This window comes from Acanthochromis polyacanthus, chromosome 10 (genome assembly GCF_021347895.1).
Source record: "Acanthochromis polyacanthus isolate Apoly-LR-REF ecotype Palm Island chromosome 10, KAUST_Apoly_ChrSc, whole genome shotgun sequence".
NCBI classification, from domain to species: domain Eukaryota; kingdom Metazoa; phylum Chordata; class Actinopteri; family Pomacentridae; genus Acanthochromis; species Acanthochromis polyacanthus.
The window spans coordinates 19,879,230-19,897,979 of record NC_067122.1 but is presented as its reverse complement, the minus strand read 5'-3'; the positions used below and the strand labels follow the sequence as shown (position 1 = coordinate 19,897,979).

Below are 18,750 nucleotides of genomic sequence, written 5' to 3'. Positions count from 1 at the left end.
TTGCAGAGGTCAACATTCACTGTCCTTGGTGCTGATTTTTGTCACATTGTTCTGTGGGCGTTACAAATAGTGTATTCCCAAGCTCAGGAAAGATTGCACATTTTGGAACACCAAAATATTTACCAGACTTGATTTAAAAAGTTTGGTTTGTCACTCTGCATTTTTAAATGTTGCAGTGTTGCTTAGATTCTTTCACTCATGGACTTCTTAGTTTATCGGTTGTTGTGCATTTGCTTTGTGATTTTGTGTTCATACTGTTTAAACTGTGGCTACATCCTTAACATGTTTACGGTGTAGAGGTTGCTCGTATTCGTACTTTTTTTTCGCGTGTCAAGTGTTAAACTCTCTTGGATGTATTGCTTGTCCCCAAATGCAAATCAGAATACCAAGTTTGCAAAATGAGTCAATTCTAGTTCACTCACTTAAAGCTGGTCTGTTTTGATCTGCTGGCATCTTTGTAGAACTGAAGATTGTTTTTGGATTAGTTAAATGACCACTAGAGTTTGTGTAAGTGGTAGATTCAACGCTTGGTGTCAGTGTAGTTCAATGATTCTGTGCATCTGGCATCACACTACGTCACGAGCTGTATTTTAACCGAGCCCCTGCATTTTTCACAAGCAGCATGATTGAGCGTAAGATCGCAACAACGAGTGTGTTTTATTGTTCGCTGCTCTTGGGAAAAAAACAGACTTTAAGCAACGTTCATAAGTTTTGGTCACTCACTCGCGTTAAAAATACGCCGCATTTTCTGGACTATTCTTTATCATCTTTGAGCCATGGAACAAAGAAGAGGCAAAGCATGGAGGGAGCGACGATGTTGGTTTGCCTTCCTAGTTGTTCTGGATGTTTTGTGGAGCGGAGCTTTTGCGCAGATCAGATATTCCATATCTGAGGAGGTTCAAGAGGGAACCGTCGTGGGGAATATCGCGAAGGATTTGGGACTAGATAAGAGCGCACTCAAAGAGAGAGGATACCGCATTGTAACCGGCTCCACCGAACCCCTGTTCCAGGTGAATCAAAACGATGGCGTCCTGTATCTAAAAAGGAGAATAGACCGGGAGGAGGTGTGCGAACGGAGCAGTCCGTGCTTAATCAACCTGAAAACTGTGCTAGAAAACCCACTGGAGATTCACTACGTGGCGGTGGAAATACTTGATATCAATGATCACTCGCCTGTTTTCCCCGAGAAAGAGAAACGACTGGAAATTTCAGAGTCGGCTCTGCCTGGAGCGAGATTTCAGCTGCAGGCTGCCCGAGACCCCGACGTAGGCCAGTTCTCCATTCAGCAGTATAAACTCAGCCACAACGAGCATTTTAGAGTAGAAGTCAAAGACCGAGGTGAAGATCGTAAAGTACCGTTTCTAATTCTGCAGAAGCAGTTAGACAGAGAAACGGCTGGAAAGCACAAGCTGCGTCTGACAGCCGTTGATGGAGGCAAACCGCCCAAGTCCGGTGACATAAATATAATTGTGGATGTACTTGATGTTAATGACAACTCCCCAGCGTTCACCAAAGAGCTGTATTCTGTCACACTGAAGGAAAACATTCCCGTTAGCACCATAGTGATTCAGGTAAACGCAACAGATTTGGACCAAGGCACGAACGGCGAAATAATATACTCATTCGGTAACGAAGTTGATACTAAAGTGATGGAGCTGTTTAGTATAGATGAAAATACTGGAGAAATTAAAGTAACAGGTCATATAGATTTCGAGAAAAGTAGGAATTATGAAATTGACATTAAAGCATCTGATAAAGGGACGGCCCCCCTGACAACCGACAAAAGTGTTATGATAACTGTTCTTGATGTTAATGACAACGCACCTGAGATAGAAGTGACATCATTTTCTAGCTCTATCAAGGAAGATTCAAAGATAGGTACTACAGTGGCTCTCATCAGCGTCAGTGATTCAGACTCTGGAATCAATGGTAAAGTCATCTGCACTATCAAACAAGAAGTCCCTTTTACTTTAGCTCCATCATTACAAGAAAATATGTTTGCTGTTGTCACCAGGTCGCATTTGGACAGGGAAATGGTTTCTCAATATGATGTCACAATTGTTGCCAAAGATACAGGTGAGCCTTCGTTTTTAACTGAAAAGACGATAAGCGTGGTTGTATCAGATGTAAATGACAACAGTCCGGAGTTTTCATCAAGTCCCTACACATTTTATATCACGGAGAATAACAGCCCCGGAGCGTCGGTATTTTCAGTAAAAGCCTCTGATCGTGATGAAGGTGATAATGCTCTCATTTCCTACCATATTCTGAGAGATGTGAGCGGAGATAACAAATGGACGTCGTTTTTAAACGTAAACTCTGAAAACGGGGACATTTTGGCACTGAAAAGTTTTGACTTTGAAACGCTGAAAACTTTCCAGTTCCAAGTTGTTGCCACAGATTCTGGAGCTCCGTCTCTCAGCACCAACGTCACAGTCAACGTGTTCATTCTGGATCAGAACGACAACGCTCCAGTCATCCTGTATCCACTCAGCTCCAACGGATCTGCTGAAGGTGTGGAGGAGATTCCCAGAAATGTCAACGCAGGACACTTGGTCACCAAAGTCAGAGCCTATGACGCTGATATAGGATATAACGGCTGGCTGCTCTTCTCACTGCAGGAACTCACTGACCACAGTCTCTTTGCTTTGGACCGATATACAGGACAGATCAGAACACTCCGCTCATTCACAGAGACAGACGAGGCTGAACACAAACTGGTCATATTGGTCAAAGACAATGGAAACGTTTCACTCTCAGCAACAGCTACTGTCATTGTCAAACTTGTGGAGCCCAAAGAGGCTTTTGCAGCGTCTGATGTCAAAAGTGCAGCAAAAGTTGATGAAGATGACAATGTGACATTTTATCTGATGATAACTTTGGGATCAGTTTCTGTGCTTTTTCTCATCAGCATCATCGTTCTGATTGCAATGCAGTGCTCCAAATCCACAGACTATACTTCCAAATATCTGCAAGAGACTAATTATGATGGGACACTGTGTCACAGCATCCAGTACAGATCTGGAGACAAACGCTACATGTTAGTTGGACCCAGAATGAGTATAGGATCTACTATAGTTCCTGGCAGCCATGCAAATACTCTTGTACTACCTGACAGGAGGAGGGCATCTGAAGAGGTAAGGGACTTTAAATTGGAAAATTTGCAGAAATTAACTGATTCTACTGTTTACCTATGAAACTTACCAAAAACGTCTTTCTGGGTGTTGTTTTAGATAGCATGGCATTCCCTTTGTTAAATCTCCTGTAGCAATTCTTACTTTTAAGTTGTAGGATGTATTTGCAGCGATGGAGGAAGAGGGAGGCATTTTAATGTGCATTTGCAAAATTAAGTAGCACTGTTTTGTTTCCTTTAATTTCCGCGGTCATCTACTTATTCAATATCGTAATAATCACTGACAAAACATTTATGACGTTCTGCATTTTGTCTTGGACTATGTTGGTGGTATTTTGATGCTGTTGCATTGCAACTGGACCCTAAGGCCATCTTTTCTAGATTTTATGCTTAGTTTATTGTTGAAATTATGGACGAGCAAACGAAAGCCTGACTATTCCACACTGACATATTAGTGGGTGTGTGTTGTCCACACTCCATCACTTAGCCACGGACAACAAAAAAGGGTAATAATAATGCCTTAACCAAAGGAGTGTGGTGAACTGCAATATCTTTAGATAGCTGTCCTTGGTGCTGAAAGAGTTTGGCTTTGCTTTCTCGTAGAAAAACAACGTTATTTCAGGGTCTTGGTTCAAATGGTAATATTCAATCCATTCAGCCGTGTTGGGCACAGCATTAGAAAAATTATGTTGTGCTTTAACACTTTAAAAGTATTGTGGGCTGTAGTGGTGGCTAAAATACAAACTATCAAATGACTCGTTGTGCAGTCAGATTTCTGCAATGATGATTAAGGACGCAGGGTGTCAGTGTAATGTAAAAAGTCATCCTGATACGCGCTTGTGGTCACTGCTCTTTGGTTCCACCTCTTAACAACAGTCTCACTTCAACACTGATAGGATCGTTTCTGTGCGTGTTCAGTGAAAAGAGTCAATTTTCCCAAATTATTGCAAATATCTGAAGGAACTGACCATTTGTGTACTGAATGTTGGGCCCGCTCTTGACAACGGCGTTTTGCTCCTTGTGATGGATTACTGATGATTTCGGATTTCACTATGGAACAAAGGAAGCGAGAGAGCGGAAGGGGGCGACGATATTTGGTCGGCTGCATTGTTGCTGCGCTTCTGTGGACTGTGGCTTCAGCGCAATTAAGATATTCCATCTCAGAGGAAGTAAATGAAGGAACTGTGGTTGGAAACATAGCGAGAGATCTGGGATTAGATAAAAGCACTCTGAAAGACAGAAAGTATCGGATTGTTTCAAGTGATGCGGATCCTCTGTTCCATGTGAATCACAACGATGGCGTCCTGTATGTGAGCAGGAAGATCGACAGAGAAGAGGTGTGCGCGCAGAGCAGTACGTGTGTTATAAATGTCAAAACTGTGCTGGAAAATCCACTGGAGGTTCATTATGTCATGGTGGAAGTTATAGACATAAATGACCATTCACCTACTTTCCCTGAGGAAGATAATACATTGGAAATTTCAGAGTCCGTGTTGCCCGGTGCCCGTTTTCAGCTACTAGCCTCACAGGATCAAGACAGTGGTCCTTTCTCTGTGCAGCAATATAAACTTAGTCACAACGATCATTTTCGTTTGGAAGTTAAAGACAAAGGAGATGATGGAAAAATACCTATACTGGTCGTTCAAAAATCTTTAGACAGAGAAACTGCAGGCAGCCACTCACTAACACTGACGGCCCTGGATGGAGGGAAACCTCCAAAAAATGGTAATATGAATATTCTAGTCAGAGTTTTAGATATTAATGATAACGCGCCGATTTTCTCTAAAGATGATTATATTGTGACACTCAATGAAAGCGCTCCAGTAGGCACAACAGTCATTCAGGTGAATGCAACGGATTTAGATGAGGGTTCAAACGGAGAAGTAGTTTATTCATTTAGCAAGACTATGAATCAGAATTCATTTAATCTTTTCGATATCAACCCATTAACAGGTGAAATATCTGTGAAGGCCTTAATTAATTACGAGGAAAAAGACAGATATGAATTAGAAATTCAGGCATCAGACAAAGGTTTTGCTCCTCTTACAACTGAAAAAAGCGTAATTATCAAAATTTTTGACGTGAATGATAATGCACCTGAGATTGAAGTTACCTCATTTTCCAGCTCCATCCCTGAAGATTCCAGACCTGGAACTACTGTTGCTCTTATTAGTGTCAGTGATTTAGACTCTGGTCTCAATGGAAAGGTTATTTGTACAGTAAATGAAGCTGTTCCGTTCACTTTATCACCATCATTACAAGACAAAATGTTTTCATTAGTCACCAAATCTCCTCTGGACAGAGAGAAACAGTCACATTATGACCTGACAATAACTGCAAAAGATGCAGGTCAACCTTCACTATCATCTGAAAAGACAATAAGTGTTGTGGTGTCAGATGTGAATGACAACAGTCCAGAGTTTTCACTCAGTCCATATACTTTCTATGTCGCTGAGGGGAATGATCCAGGAGCCTCAGTGTTTTCTGTTAAAGCTTCTGATCGTGATGAGAATGACAATGCTGTCATATCCTATCATATTGTCAGAGATGGAAGTGAAGACAACAAAGTCACTTCATTTCTAAACATAAACTCTGATACTGGACACATCACCGCACTGAAAAGTTTTGACTTTGAAACGCTGAAAACTTTCCAATTCCAAGTTGTTGCCACAGATTCTGGAGCTCCGTCTCTCAGCACCAATGTCACAGTCAACGTGTTCATTCTGGATCAGAACGACAACGCTCCAGTCATCCTGTATCCACTCAGCTCCAACGGATCTGCTGAAGGTGTGGAGGAGATTCCTAGAAATGTCAACGCAGGACACTTGGTCACAAAAGTCAGAGCCTATGACGCTGATATAGGATATAACGGCTGGTTGCTCTTCTCACTGCAGGAACTCACTGACCACAGTCTCTTTGCTTTGGACAGATATACAGGACAGATCAGAACACTTCGCTCATTCACAGAGACAGACGAGGCTGAACACAAACTGGTCATACTGGTCAAAGACAACGGAAACATTTCACTCTCAGCAACAGCTACTGTCATTGTCAAACTTGTGGAGCCCAAAGAGGCTTTTGCAGCATCTGATGTCAAAAGTGCAACAAACGTAGATGAAGATGACAATGTGACATTTTATCTGATGATAACTTTGGGATCAGTTTCTGTGCTTTTTCTCATCAGCATCATTGTGCTGATTGCAATGCAGTGCTCCAAATCCACAGACTATACTTCCAAATATCTGCAAGAGACTAATTATGATGGGACACTGTGTCACAGCATCCAGTACAGATCTGGAGACAAACGCTACATGTTAGTTGGACCCAGAATGAGTATAGGATCTACTATAGTTTCTGGAAGTCATTCAAATACACTGGTGCTTCCTGACAGGAGGAGGGCATCTGAAGAGGTAAGGCTAATTTAAACATGAGTTGTCATTTGGAAGAACTGCATTGATATTTAACCATTAGGGAAGGTTTGTGGAAACATGTGTTTACAACTATTACATCAGGCAAAACATTCATTGAACAGAGAATTTCACCAAGACTGTATTTTGATGTAAACAGCAAAAGACATTGAAAATTCCTTTAAAAATTCACTTCTTACTTTCATTTTTATGCTTTCAGACTGCTTAGGGAATGCAGGTGTAAGTGGCTGTGCAACTATATTTTCTCAGATTTGTAGGTTTAGCAGCATTATTGTTCTAAAAACAAGGCAAGTCTCATGAAGGCATAGGGACGAAAGGAAACATGGAATAAATCAACTCAGCTGATGTTGATAGTGAATTATCAACAATCTTTAAAGAGAATACCATCACCACTTGTCGCTGGTTGGATGTCTTTTGCAATCATTGTCCATGGTGCTGAACCTATTTTCTCTCATTTTCTCGTGTTTGCAGTCGTAGTCAACATAAACCACAGAGGGTTTATCTCAGTCCTTAAACTCACACGACATAATCTTATGAAGTACACGTTTAATATTCCTTTGTGCTGCCTGAAATCATCTTAATTTTCTTTAGAGTGAGATTTTGCGCTAACAGTGAGCAGCCTCCACATGTATATCAAATCACACGTCAGGGCTGAAGTTCAGTTTTCGAGACAAATAAGCATAAAGTAACCCAGACACACAATCTAACATTTCACAAATAACGCGCACCTTGTTTGTGATTATCTGTACATATGGCATGATGTCAGTTTTATCGCAAAAGTCTGAATTACTTGCTTGTTGACGTATTTCGTTTCAGTGGCTTTTCTTATTGGAGTACAGATACAGTCGAGTCATTGTTTTTGCATTCAGGTGTGAAGACTAATGCTTCCAATAAAGTATGCAGTGCAGAGTTGCTTCAGATAGACAAACATTCATCTATCCATGAGTTATTCCCGCTTGTTGTTTGAGGAAGTGGATAGTGTACAACCTGAACGAGTCACTGTTCAATCTGTGACTAACGAAAAAACGACAATGTGTAAACAAGACGCGCTGAAGATGTCCGAGGGTGAAGACGATTCAAACGTAATCCAATTATATCACGTGGCATGTTTCTGAAAATCTTTAGCTTTTACATTCTAAAAATATCCCCACGACATAATGAACAATCAATCTGAAATTTCCATAACGTCTGGTTTAATAAATGCAGTTTAACCGCAGCATATCAACAGTTGAGACAGAGATAACTCTGAATATATTTGGAGGGAACGGGTTTTCTATCTATTTAATGGGAATTTGATGTTTAGTTTCTGAGAAGGAGAGGAGATTCTTATGTCATTCCAGCAGGTCCGCTAAGTTTGATCACAGATTTTGTCGACGGCTACTAAACATTTTAAATGTAAATTGCTATATATTTTTTTTTTAACCTTGTCGAGTTTTCTGCATGGGGACATTTGATCGCATGGTGTCAGTGTAATATCACATGGTTGTCGTCACTCCTTTGTGGTTCCTCCTCTTGGTAATGTTCTCACATCGATATTAGCACAGCCTCGTGTGGTCATATTGCTGCCTTTGTTGAAATTCGGGATGCTATCATTGTTGCCTGCATATGAAGACAGGAAATACTCACGGTGAGGAAAGTCGTGGATTCTGTTTTTGAAACGCAGGTATTCTCTTTGTGATGGATTGCTGATGATGTCGGGTTTAACTATGGAACAAAGAAGATACAAGTCACGAAGGGGGCGACGACATTTGGTCGGCTGCGTTGTTGCTGCGTTTTTGTGGACTGTGGCTTCAGCGCAATTAAGATATTCCATCTCAGAGGAAGTAAATGAAGGAACTGTGGTTGGAAACATAGCGAGAGATCTGGGATTAGATAAAAGCACTCTGAAAGACAGAAAGTATCGGATTGTTTCAAGTGATGCGGATCCTCTGTTCCATGTGAATCACAACGATGGCGTCCTGTATGTGAGCAGGAAGATCGACAGAGAAGAGGTGTGTGTGCAGAGCAGTACGTGTGTTATAAACGTTAAAACTGTGCTGGAAAATCCACTGGAGGTTCATTATGTTGAAGTAGAAGTTCTGGATATAAATGACCATTCTCCTAAGTTTCCGGAGAAAGAGAAAACATTGGAGATCTCTGAATCTGTCTTAAACGGAGCACGATTTCAGCTGAAAGCTTCATGGGATCGAGACAGTGGTCCTTTCTCTGTGCAGCAATATAAACTTAGTCACAATGACCATTTCCGTTTGGAAGTTAAAGACAAAGGAGAAGATGGTAAAATACCTATATTGGTTGTTCAAAAATCTTTAGACAGAGAAACTGCAGGAAGCCATTCACTAACACTGACGGCCCTGGATGGAGGTAAACCTCCGAAATCTGGTAACATGAATATTGTGGTCAAAGTTTTAGATGTAAACGACAATGCACCTGTTTTCTCTAAAGATGTTTATTCAGTGACCCTCAGTGAAAATGCTCCAGTAGGCACAACAGTCATACAAGTAAATGCAACTGATTTAGATGAAGGTCCAAACGGAGAAGTAGTTTACTCATTCAGCAACAGCATGAATCAAAATACATTAAATCAATTTGATATCAACCCATTAACAGGTGACATAACAGTCAAAAATTTAATAAACTACGAAGAGAAAGATCGATATGAATTAGAAATTCAAGCATCAGATAAAGGTTTTGCTCCTCTTACAACTGAAAAAAGCGTACTTATTAAGATAATTGATGTGAATGATAATGCACCTGAGATTGAAGTTACCTCATTTTCTAGCTCCATCCCTGAAGATTCCAGACCTGGAACTACTGTTGCTCTTATTAGTGTCAGTGATTTAGACTCTGGTCTCAATGGAAAGGTTATTTGTACAGTAAATGAAGATGTTCCGTTCACTTTATCACCATCCTTAAAAGACAAAATGTTTTCATTAGTCACCAAATCTCCTCTGGACAGAGAGAAACAGTCACATTATGACCTGACAATAACTGCAAAAGATGCAGGTCAACCTTCACTATCATCTGAAAAAACAATCAGTGTTGTGGTGTCAGATGTGAATGACAACAGTCCAGAGTTTTCACTCAGTCCATATACTTTCTATGTCACTGAGGGGAATGATCCAGGAGCCTCAGTGTTTTCTGTTAAAGCTTCTGATCGCGATGAGAATGAAAATGCTGTCATATCCTATCATATTGTCAGAGATGGAAGTGAAGATAATAAAGTCAATTCATTTCTTAACATAAACTCTGAAAATGGACACATCACTGCTCTTAAGAGTTTTGACTTTGAAACGCTAAAAACGTTTCAGTTCCAAGTTGTTGCCACAGATTCTGGAGCTCCGTCACTCAGCACCAACGTCACAGTCAACGTGTTCATTCTGGATCAGAACGACAACGCTCCAGTCATCCTGTATCCACTCAGCTCCAACGGATCTGCTGAAGGTGTGGAGGAGATTCCCCGAAATGTCAACGCAGGACACTTGGTCACCAAAGTCAGAGCCTACGACGCTGATATAGGATATAACGGCTGGTTGCTCTTCTCACTGCAGGAACTCACTGACCACAGTCTCTTTGCTTTGGACCGATATACAGGACAGATCAGAACACTTCGCTCATTCACAGAGACAGATGAGGCTGAGCACAAACTGGTCATACTGGTCAAAGACAATGGAAACGTTTCACTCTCAGCAACAGCTACTGTCATTGTCAAACTTGTGGAGCCCAAAGAGGCTTTTGCAGCGTCTGATGTCAAAAGTGCAGCAAAAGTTGATGATGATGATAATGTGACATTTTATCTGATGATAACTTTGGGATCAGTTTCTGTACTTTTTCTCATCAGCATCATCCTTCTGACTGCAATGCAGTGCTCCAAATCCACAGACTATACTTCCAAATATCTGCAAGAGACTAATTATGATGGGACACTGTGTCACAGCATCCAGTACAGATCTGGAGACAAACGCTACATGTTAGTTGGACCCAGAATGAGTATAGGATCTACTATAGTTCCTGGCAGTCATGCAAACACTCTAGTGCTCCCTGACAGGAGGAGGGCATCTGAAGAGGTAAGGCATACTTAAATAAGGTTTTTCCCCTCTACATATTATGTATACAAATCTAAGTTTTGTGTGTTGCAATACACACAGTTGCATTATTTCCACAATAACTATGTCTGGACTAAGATGACAAAGCCAATGAGAGAGCAGCTCCTGCAAAGTTCCATTTATATAAACTGAAAAACACTGAAACTTTGTCTTTCTATTCAAAATGTCTGGACTTTCTTGATTCTTCTACTTTGCTCACTTGAAAAACAATGAAACATAAAAGTTTGTTGCAATCAATGTCTATGGTCCAGAACATGTTTGAGCTCTGACTATATTCAGATACAGGAGTGTACTGCTTAAATTGTTATCACTCCTTAAACTATGACTAATTGACAACATAAACTGTTTTTTCTTACAAAATGGGAACATCCTGCAGCATGAAAGACTGAAACTGTGCTGCAGGTTATGATGCATTTTTGGACCATGAACTTGAAACAACAGATAATAGTTACACCAACTTTCAGCATCTGAACTCAGCTGTAGTCTCTATCCAAGGTGCTGAAAGAGTGGAACCGTTTTTTTCAATTTTTGTTCCACCTAAATGTTATTCATGTCGTATATTTTAATCACAGCAAAACCATATGCTTTGCAAATGTTGTATAGAATCTTAAATATATTTTTGGTGAGTGTGTTTGCTTAATGCAATTTGGCTGAATTTTTGAGGTAGTTTAACTTAGACGGAGAAAGTCTCCTCAATTCTTTCAAACAGCACTACTGTGTTGGTCATAGATTTGCAGTCGACTACGAAACAGTTTGCATTTCTCCAATTTGATGAAACCTGGTCGAGTTTTCTGCATCGGGATAACTGGCTAAGGTTTTGAAATGTCATATAGAATCAAAATAATATGTTTTGATGGAGGTGCTGAAGCTAAATTTGAAAGAGTTCCTTTCTTCGCTGAGATGAAGACAGTCTTTTTTCTTCTTACCAGAAACTTCATTACGTTTGATAATAGGTTTGCAGTCAGCTACGAAACAGTTCATGTTCATCAAAAAATAAAAAACAAAAAAAACAAAAAACGTAAAGTTCTGTGCATGGGGACATTTGATCGCATGGTGTCAGTGTAATATCATTATTCAGCACCACACATGGTTGTCGTCACTCCTTTGTGGTTCCTCCTTTTGGTAACGTTCTCACATCGATATTAGCACAGCCCCGTCTGGTCATATTGCTGTCTTTGTTGAAATTTGGAATGCTGTCGTTGTTGCCTGTATATAGGGACAGGGAATATTCACGGTGAGGATTGTCTTGGATTTTGTTTTTATAACGTAGATATTGTCTCTGTGATGGATTGCTGATGATGTCGGATTTAACTATGGAACAAAGAAGATACAAGCCACGAAGGGGGCGACGATATTTGGTCGGCTGGGTTGTTGCTGCGTTTTTGTGGACAGTGGCTTCAGCGCAATTAAGATATTCCATCTCAGAGGAAGTAAATGAAGGAACTGTGGTTGGAAACATAGCGAGAGATCTGGGATTAGATAAAAGCACTCTGAAAGACAGAAAGTATCGGATTGTTTCAAGTGATGCGGATCCTCTGTTCCATGTGAATCACAACGATGGCGTCCTGTATGTGAGCAGGAAGATCGACAGAGAAGAGGTGTGCGCGCAGAGCAGTACGTGTGTTATAAATGTCAAAACTGTGTTGGAAAATCCACTGGAGGTTCATTATGTTGAAGTAGAAGTTCTGGATATAAATGATCATTCTCCTATGTTTCCAGAGAAAGAGAAAACATTGGAGATTTCAGAATCTGTGTTACCCGGAGCACGATTTCAGCTGAAAGCTTCACGGGATCGAGACAGTGGTCCATTCTCTGTGCAGCAATACAAACTGAGTCAAAACGGTCATTTTCGCTTGGAAGTTAAGGAAAAACGAGACGAAGGCAAAATACCTATATTGGTTGTTCAAAAATCTTTAGACAGAGAAACTGCAGGAAGCCATTCACTAACACTGACGGCCCTGGACGGAGGTAAACCTCCGAAATCTGGTAACATGAATATTGTAATCAAAGTTTTGGATATAAATGACAATGCACCCGTTTTCTCTAAAGATGATTATTCAGTGACCCTCAGTGAAAATGCTCCAGTAGGCACAACAGTCATACAAGTAAATGCAACTGACTTGGATGTAGGACCAAACGGAGAGGTAGTTTATTCGTTCAGCAAGAGTACCAATCAAAACATATTAAATCTATTTGATATCAGTCCACTAACAGGAGTGTTAACCATTACAGGATTAATAGACTATGAAGAGAAAGATGGATATGAAATTGAAATTGAGGCATCAGATAAGGGTTTTGCTCCTCTTACAACTGAAAAAAGTGTGAATATTAAGATAGTCGATGTGAATGATAATGCTCCTGAGATTGAAGTTACCTCATTTTCTAGCTCCATCCCTGAAGATTCCAGACCTGGAACTACTGTTGCTCTTATTAGTGTCAGTGATTTAGACTCTGGTCTCAATGGAAAGGTTATTTGTACAGTAAATGAAGATGTTCCATTCACTTTATCACCATCCTTAAAAGACAAAATGTTTGCATTAGTCACCAAATCTCCTCTGGACAGAGAGAAACAGTCACATTATGACCTGACAATAACTGCAAAAGATGCAGGTCAACCTTCACTATCATCTGAAAAAACAATCAGTGTTGTGGTGTCAGATGTGAATGACAACAGTCCAGAGTTTTCACTCAGTCCATATACTTTCTATGTCGCTGAGGGGAATGATCCAGGAGCCTCAGTGTTTTCTGTTAAAGCTTCTGATCGTGATGAGAATGAAAATGCTGTCATATCCTATCATATTGTCAGAGATGGAAGTGAAGATAATAAAGTCACTTCATTTCTTAACATAAACTCTGAAAATGGACACATCACTGCTCTTAAGAGTTTTGACTTTGAAACGCTAAAAACGTTTCAGTTCCAAGTTGTTGCCACAGATTCTGGAGCTCCGTCTCTCAGCACCAACGTCACAGTCAACGTGTTCATTCTGGATCAGAACGACAACGCTCCAGTCATCCTGTATCCACTCAGCTCCAACGGATCTGCTGAAGGTGTGGAGGAGATTCCCCGAAATGTCAACGCAGGACACTTGGTCACAAAAGTCAGAGCCTATGACGCTGATATAGGATATAACGGCTGGTTGCTCTTCTCACTGCAGGAACTCACTGACCACAGTCTCTTTGCTTTGGACCGATATACAGGACAGATCAGAACACTTCGCTCATTCACAGAGACAGACGAGGCTGAACACAAACTGGTCATACTGGTCAAAGACAACGGAAACGTTTCACTCTCAGTAACAGCTACTGTCATTGTCAAACTTGTGGAGCCCAAAGAGGCTTTTGCAGCATCTGATGTCAAAAGTGCAGCAAAAGTAGATGAAGATTATAATGTGACATTTTATCTGATGATTACTTTGGGATCAGTTTCTGTGCTTTTTCTCATCAGCATCATTGTGCTGATTGCAATGCAGTGCTCCAAATCCACAGACTATACTTCCAAATATCTTCAAGAGACTAATTATGATGGGACACTGTGTCACAGCATCCAGTACAGATCTGGAGACAAACGCTACATGTTAGTTGGACCCAGAATGAGTATAGGATCTACTATAGTTCCTGGAAGTCATGCAAACACTCTAGTGCTCCCTGACAGGAGGAGGGCATCTGAAGAGGTAAGGCTAATCTAAACAATCTTTCTTTAATTGAACCATTTGCATTCATTTTTAAGCATCAAGCACATGCAAGTATATTTTGCTCCAACCAATGTGTTTATCAGCAATACAAAAAGCAAACCAGACTATATCTCTCCAAAAGACAATATCTGGAACATTTTAAAGTTCCTTTGCCAACTTATCTTGAAAGTCTTTAAAGTGTTTTCACTGTCCACATTTTGATTTTTTACCACGTGAACTCAACTATAAAGACACTGATCAGTTGCTGAGCCAAATAAAAGTCCTTAGTTCAGATGTGGAGAAGTGACTGTCATGGTCGGATCCAGAGAATGTCTTTGAAGATATGGCAATGAGCGTAAAATCATATTATGAACTAGCTGCTGTTGAACATTATATAAAGTTGAATATCAGAAGCTGTGGTGTGCCAGGTGGCTTTTATTTGTTTTTACTGCATATTCCATAAAGTGTATGCTTTCCTAGGATTTGGCATGCTTTGGCAAACAGTGGAGTTAATCTTTGGTTTTCTGTGGCAAACTTTGTATGTCGTTTCAGTGCTTATTTTCTTTTGCTATATTACATAGTCAGGAATAGGTTGATATGACCAGTGAAATGGTTACAGTATTTCTTTATGTACTGCCTTAAAAGCATCTTTTGCATTTTTAAACTTCAAGATCTTTTTTAGGAAACAAAGGTGTAATGGACCATGTCAATATATTTTCTCAGACGTTATGAGATCTGCAGCATCATGTATCAAACACAAGAGATCTCATAGATTGTTTTTATTACGGAAAAGTCTATACAAAGTCAATCCGCAGACGTAGTTTGTATGAAATAAGTTAAGTAGGTAGATGTTGATGGCTTATTAACCAACAAACTTAAAATATCAGATCACCAAAATGCAGGTGAACGGACTAAATGGACTAAATCAGTGGCAATCGTTGTCCATGGTGCTGAACATGTTTTCTCACATTTCTGTATGCGTTCCTGAAATCTTAACCGATATAACAAAGTACATACACTTTATTTCAGCCTTTCATTTCGTACTATTTAATCACGCGAAGTAAACATTTTATTTCCTTACGTGTTTGGTTGAATAATCTCAAACCTTTTATTCTTCCAGTTTATCAGCAGAAAGATTTTTGCGTTAAGAAAGAGAAGCCTTCTCTATGTGTGCATTCACCCCGCAACCTTTTAGTTCTGTTTCGAGATAAATCAGAACAGAAACGTGAACATATACAATCTGACATTCAATTGAAGTGCGACTTGCTTTTGCATTACTGTAGTGAAGGTTTAGGATCGCATGGTGTCAGTACAGTAAGACAAAAAAGTCTGAATTGCATGGGCTGGTCGTCATTACATCTCGGTTCAGCCCCTTCTTAGCTTCGGCAGTTCGCAATTGACACAGTCGTTTCGGAGCTTCTTTTTTTTCTGCAACCTTTGGAAATACTCCATCTGTGGTCAACGTCTGTTGTATAAGAGGGCGAATATTTTCACATGTGGACGCTTTGTATTGCCTCGTTAAAATGCAGTTTTATTTTGTGAGAGATTGTTGATGTTATCGGACTTAACCATGAAACAAAGAAGACACGAGAAACGAATGGGTGCACGGTCTGTAGCTGGATGTGTTGTTGCGGCGTTTTTGTGGAGTGTTGCTTCGGCGCAACTGAGATATTCGATCTCGGAGGAAACTAACGAAGGGACTGTGGTTGGAAATGTAGCAAAGGATCTGGGATTAGATAAAAGCACTCTGAAAGACAGAAAGTATAGAATTGTTTCTCGTGATGCTGATCCTCTTTTCTATGTGAGTCAAAACGATGGTGTCCTATATGTGAGGCGGAAGATCGACAGAGAAGAGGTATGCGCACAGAGCAGTACGTGTTCATTAAATCTAAAAACTGTGCTCGAAAACCCGCTGGAGGTCCACTACGTTGGGGTGGAAGTGTTGGATATAAATGATAATTCTCCCACTTTCACAGAGGAAAAGAAACGGTTGGAGATTTCAGAATCTGTGTTGCCAGGAGCGCGATTTCAGCTGAAGCCTTCACGGGACTCAGACAGTGGTCCTTTCTCTGTGCAGCAATATAAACTTAGCCACAACGATCATTTCCGTTTGGAAGTGAGAGACAAAGGAGAAGACGGTAAAATACCTATACTGGTTTTACAAAAGTCTTTGGATCGGGAGGCAGCAGAAAGACACTCCTTAGTCCTGACTGCCCTGGACGGAGGGAAACCTCCGAAATCTGGCAACATGAATATTGTTGTCAATGTTTTGGATGTAAATGACAACACACCAGTTTTCTCTAAAGATGTTTACTCAGTTCTGCTCTCTGAAAATGCTCCAATTGGCACAACTGTCATCCAAGTGAATGCAACTGATCTGGACGATGGCCAGAACGGAGAAATATATTATTCATTTGGTAATAGTGTAAGTAATCAGTTATTTGCGATTTTTGATATCAATCCATCAACAGGGGAAATAACAGTCAAGGGTGTTATAGACTATGAGCAAAAAGACAAGTATGAAATTGAAATTGAGGCATCCGATAAAGGCCTTGCTCCTCTAACTACAGAAAAAAGCGTCATTATTAAAATAGTTGACGTGAATGATAATGCACCTGAGATTGAAGTTACCTCATTTTCTAGCTCAATCCCTGAAGATTCCAGACCTGGAACTACTGTTGCTCTTATTAGTGTAAATGATTTAGACTCTGGTCTCAATGGAAAAGTTATTTGCTCTATCGGTGAGGATGTTCCTTTTGGCTTATCATCATCATTACAAGACAAAATGTATTCATTAGTGACAAAATCTCCTCTGGACAGAGAGCAACAGTCACATTATGACCTGACAATAACTGCAAAAGATGCAGGTCAACCTTCATTATCATCTGAAAAGACAATCAGTGTTGTGGTGTCAGATGTGAATGACAACAGTCCAGTGTTTTCACTCAGTCCATATACTTTCTATGTCACTGAGGGGAATGATCCAGGAGCCTCAGTGTTTTCTGTTAAAGCTTCTGATCGTGATGAGAATGAAAATGCTGTCATATCCTATCATATTGTCAGAGATGGAAGTGAAGATAATAAAGTCACTTCATTTCTAAACATAAACTCTGATAATGGAGATATTGTGACGCTGAAAAGTTTTGACTTTGAAACGCTGAAAACTTTCCAATTCCAAGTTGTTGCCACAGATTCTGGAGCTCCGTCTCTCAGCACCAACGTCACAGTCACCGTGTTCATTCTGGATCAGAACGACAACGCTCCAGTCATCCTGTATCCACTCAGCTCCAACGGATCTGCTGAAGGTGTGGAGGAGATTCCCCGAAATGTCAACGCAGGACACTTGGTCACCAAAGTCAGAGCCTATGACGCTGATATAGGATATAACGGCTGGCTGCTCTTCTCACTGCAGGAACTCACTGACCACAGTCTCTTTGCTTTGGACAGATATACAGGACAGATCAGAACACTTCGCTCATTCACAGAGACAGACGAGGCTGAACACAAACTGGTCATACTGGTCAAAGACAACGGAAACGTTTCACTCTCAGCAACAGCTACTGTCATTGTCAAACTTGTGGAGCCCAAAGAGGCTTTTGCAGCGTCTGATGTCAAAAGTGCAGCAAAAGTTGATGAAGATGACAATGTGACATTTTATCTGATGATAACTTTGGGATCAGTTTCTGTGCTTTTTCTCATCAGCATCATTGTGCTGATTGCAATGCAGTGCTCCAAATCCACAGACTATACTTCCAAATATCTGCAAGAGACTAATTATGATGGGACACTGTGTCACAGCATCCAGTACAGATCTGGAGACAAACGCTACATGTTAGTTGGACCCAGAATGAGTATAGGATCTACTATAGTTCCTGGAAGTCATGCAAACACTCTAGTGCTCCCTGACAGGAGGAGGGCATCTGAAGAGGTAAGGTAGTTTATGTAAAAGTCTTATCTTTTCATTATCTCAGTGACCCATCTATATTGACTGTGTACTGTTGGTTTGCAATCATACTAAAGTAGGACAAATGACTGGTAACCTGCGGTTTTCATTTGCAATTGTAGTCATACTATATGTCTTTTTATGCATAGTAATAACTTTAATAACACGCACTTTACTATTATTAAGTAATTGTACACTGCACACATACATGGACGTATATGCTGACTCATTCTATCATTTCCCCCGCACTTTGCTCCGATAAACACGTCAGTGTTGCAGCATACTTAGGTTTGCACAGAGGCTAACATTCTGCACTTCCGCAAATCATAACACAAGCTTTGCTTTCCCAGCATCTGTATGGTAATATAAAACCACGTTTCTGGGCCGCATAAAGCATTATTCGCTGTCCATGGTGGCGATAGGTTTTGCGCGCTGTCGTAATTCATTGAGTAAAACCATTCTAATTTTTCCA

General features: G+C 40.4%; 5 protein-coding genes across 5 annotated transcripts; all 5 read left to right on the top strand.

Moving 5' to 3' along the window:
- The first annotated feature begins 568 nt into the window (after positions 1 to 568).
- On the top strand, positions 569 to 3,212 carry LOC110945336 (protocadherin alpha-3-like). Its single transcript, XM_022186920.2, has one exon. It carries the CDS (start codon positions 777 to 779, stop codon positions 3,195 to 3,197), a length of 2,421 nt encoding a protein of 806 aa, XP_022042612.2. The 5' UTR covers positions 569 to 776; the 3' UTR covers positions 3,198 to 3,212.
- Positions 3,213 to 3,881: 669 nt separating this feature from the next.
- LOC110946789 (protocadherin alpha-8-like) lies at positions 3,882 to 7,942 on the top strand. Its single transcript, XM_022188287.2, has one exon. It carries the CDS (start codon positions 4,168 to 4,170, stop codon positions 6,556 to 6,558), a length of 2,391 nt encoding a protein of 796 aa, XP_022043979.2. The 5' UTR covers positions 3,882 to 4,167; the 3' UTR covers positions 6,559 to 7,942.
- Positions 7,943 to 8,089: 147 nt separating this feature from the next.
- On the top strand, positions 8,090 to 10,655 carry LOC110972991 (protocadherin alpha-3-like). The gene has a single exon (XM_051954333.1). It carries the CDS (start codon positions 8,250 to 8,252, stop codon positions 10,638 to 10,640), a length of 2,391 nt encoding a protein of 796 aa, XP_051810293.1. The 5' UTR covers positions 8,090 to 8,249; the 3' UTR covers positions 10,641 to 10,655.
- Positions 10,656 to 11,689: 1,034 nt separating this feature from the next.
- Positions 11,690 to 14,586, top strand: LOC127535728 (protocadherin alpha-3-like). The gene has a single exon (XM_051954334.1). It carries the CDS (start codon positions 11,960 to 11,962, stop codon positions 14,348 to 14,350), a length of 2,391 nt encoding a protein of 796 aa, XP_051810294.1. The 5' UTR covers positions 11,690 to 11,959; the 3' UTR covers positions 14,351 to 14,586.
- Positions 14,587 to 15,592: 1,006 nt separating this feature from the next.
- On the top strand, positions 15,593 to 18,371 carry LOC110945339 (protocadherin alpha-8-like). Its single transcript, XM_022186924.2, has one exon. It carries the CDS (start codon positions 15,888 to 15,890, stop codon positions 18,270 to 18,272), a length of 2,385 nt encoding a protein of 794 aa, XP_022042616.2. The 5' UTR covers positions 15,593 to 15,887; the 3' UTR covers positions 18,273 to 18,371.
- The last annotated feature ends 379 nt before the right edge of the window (positions 18,372 to 18,750 follow it).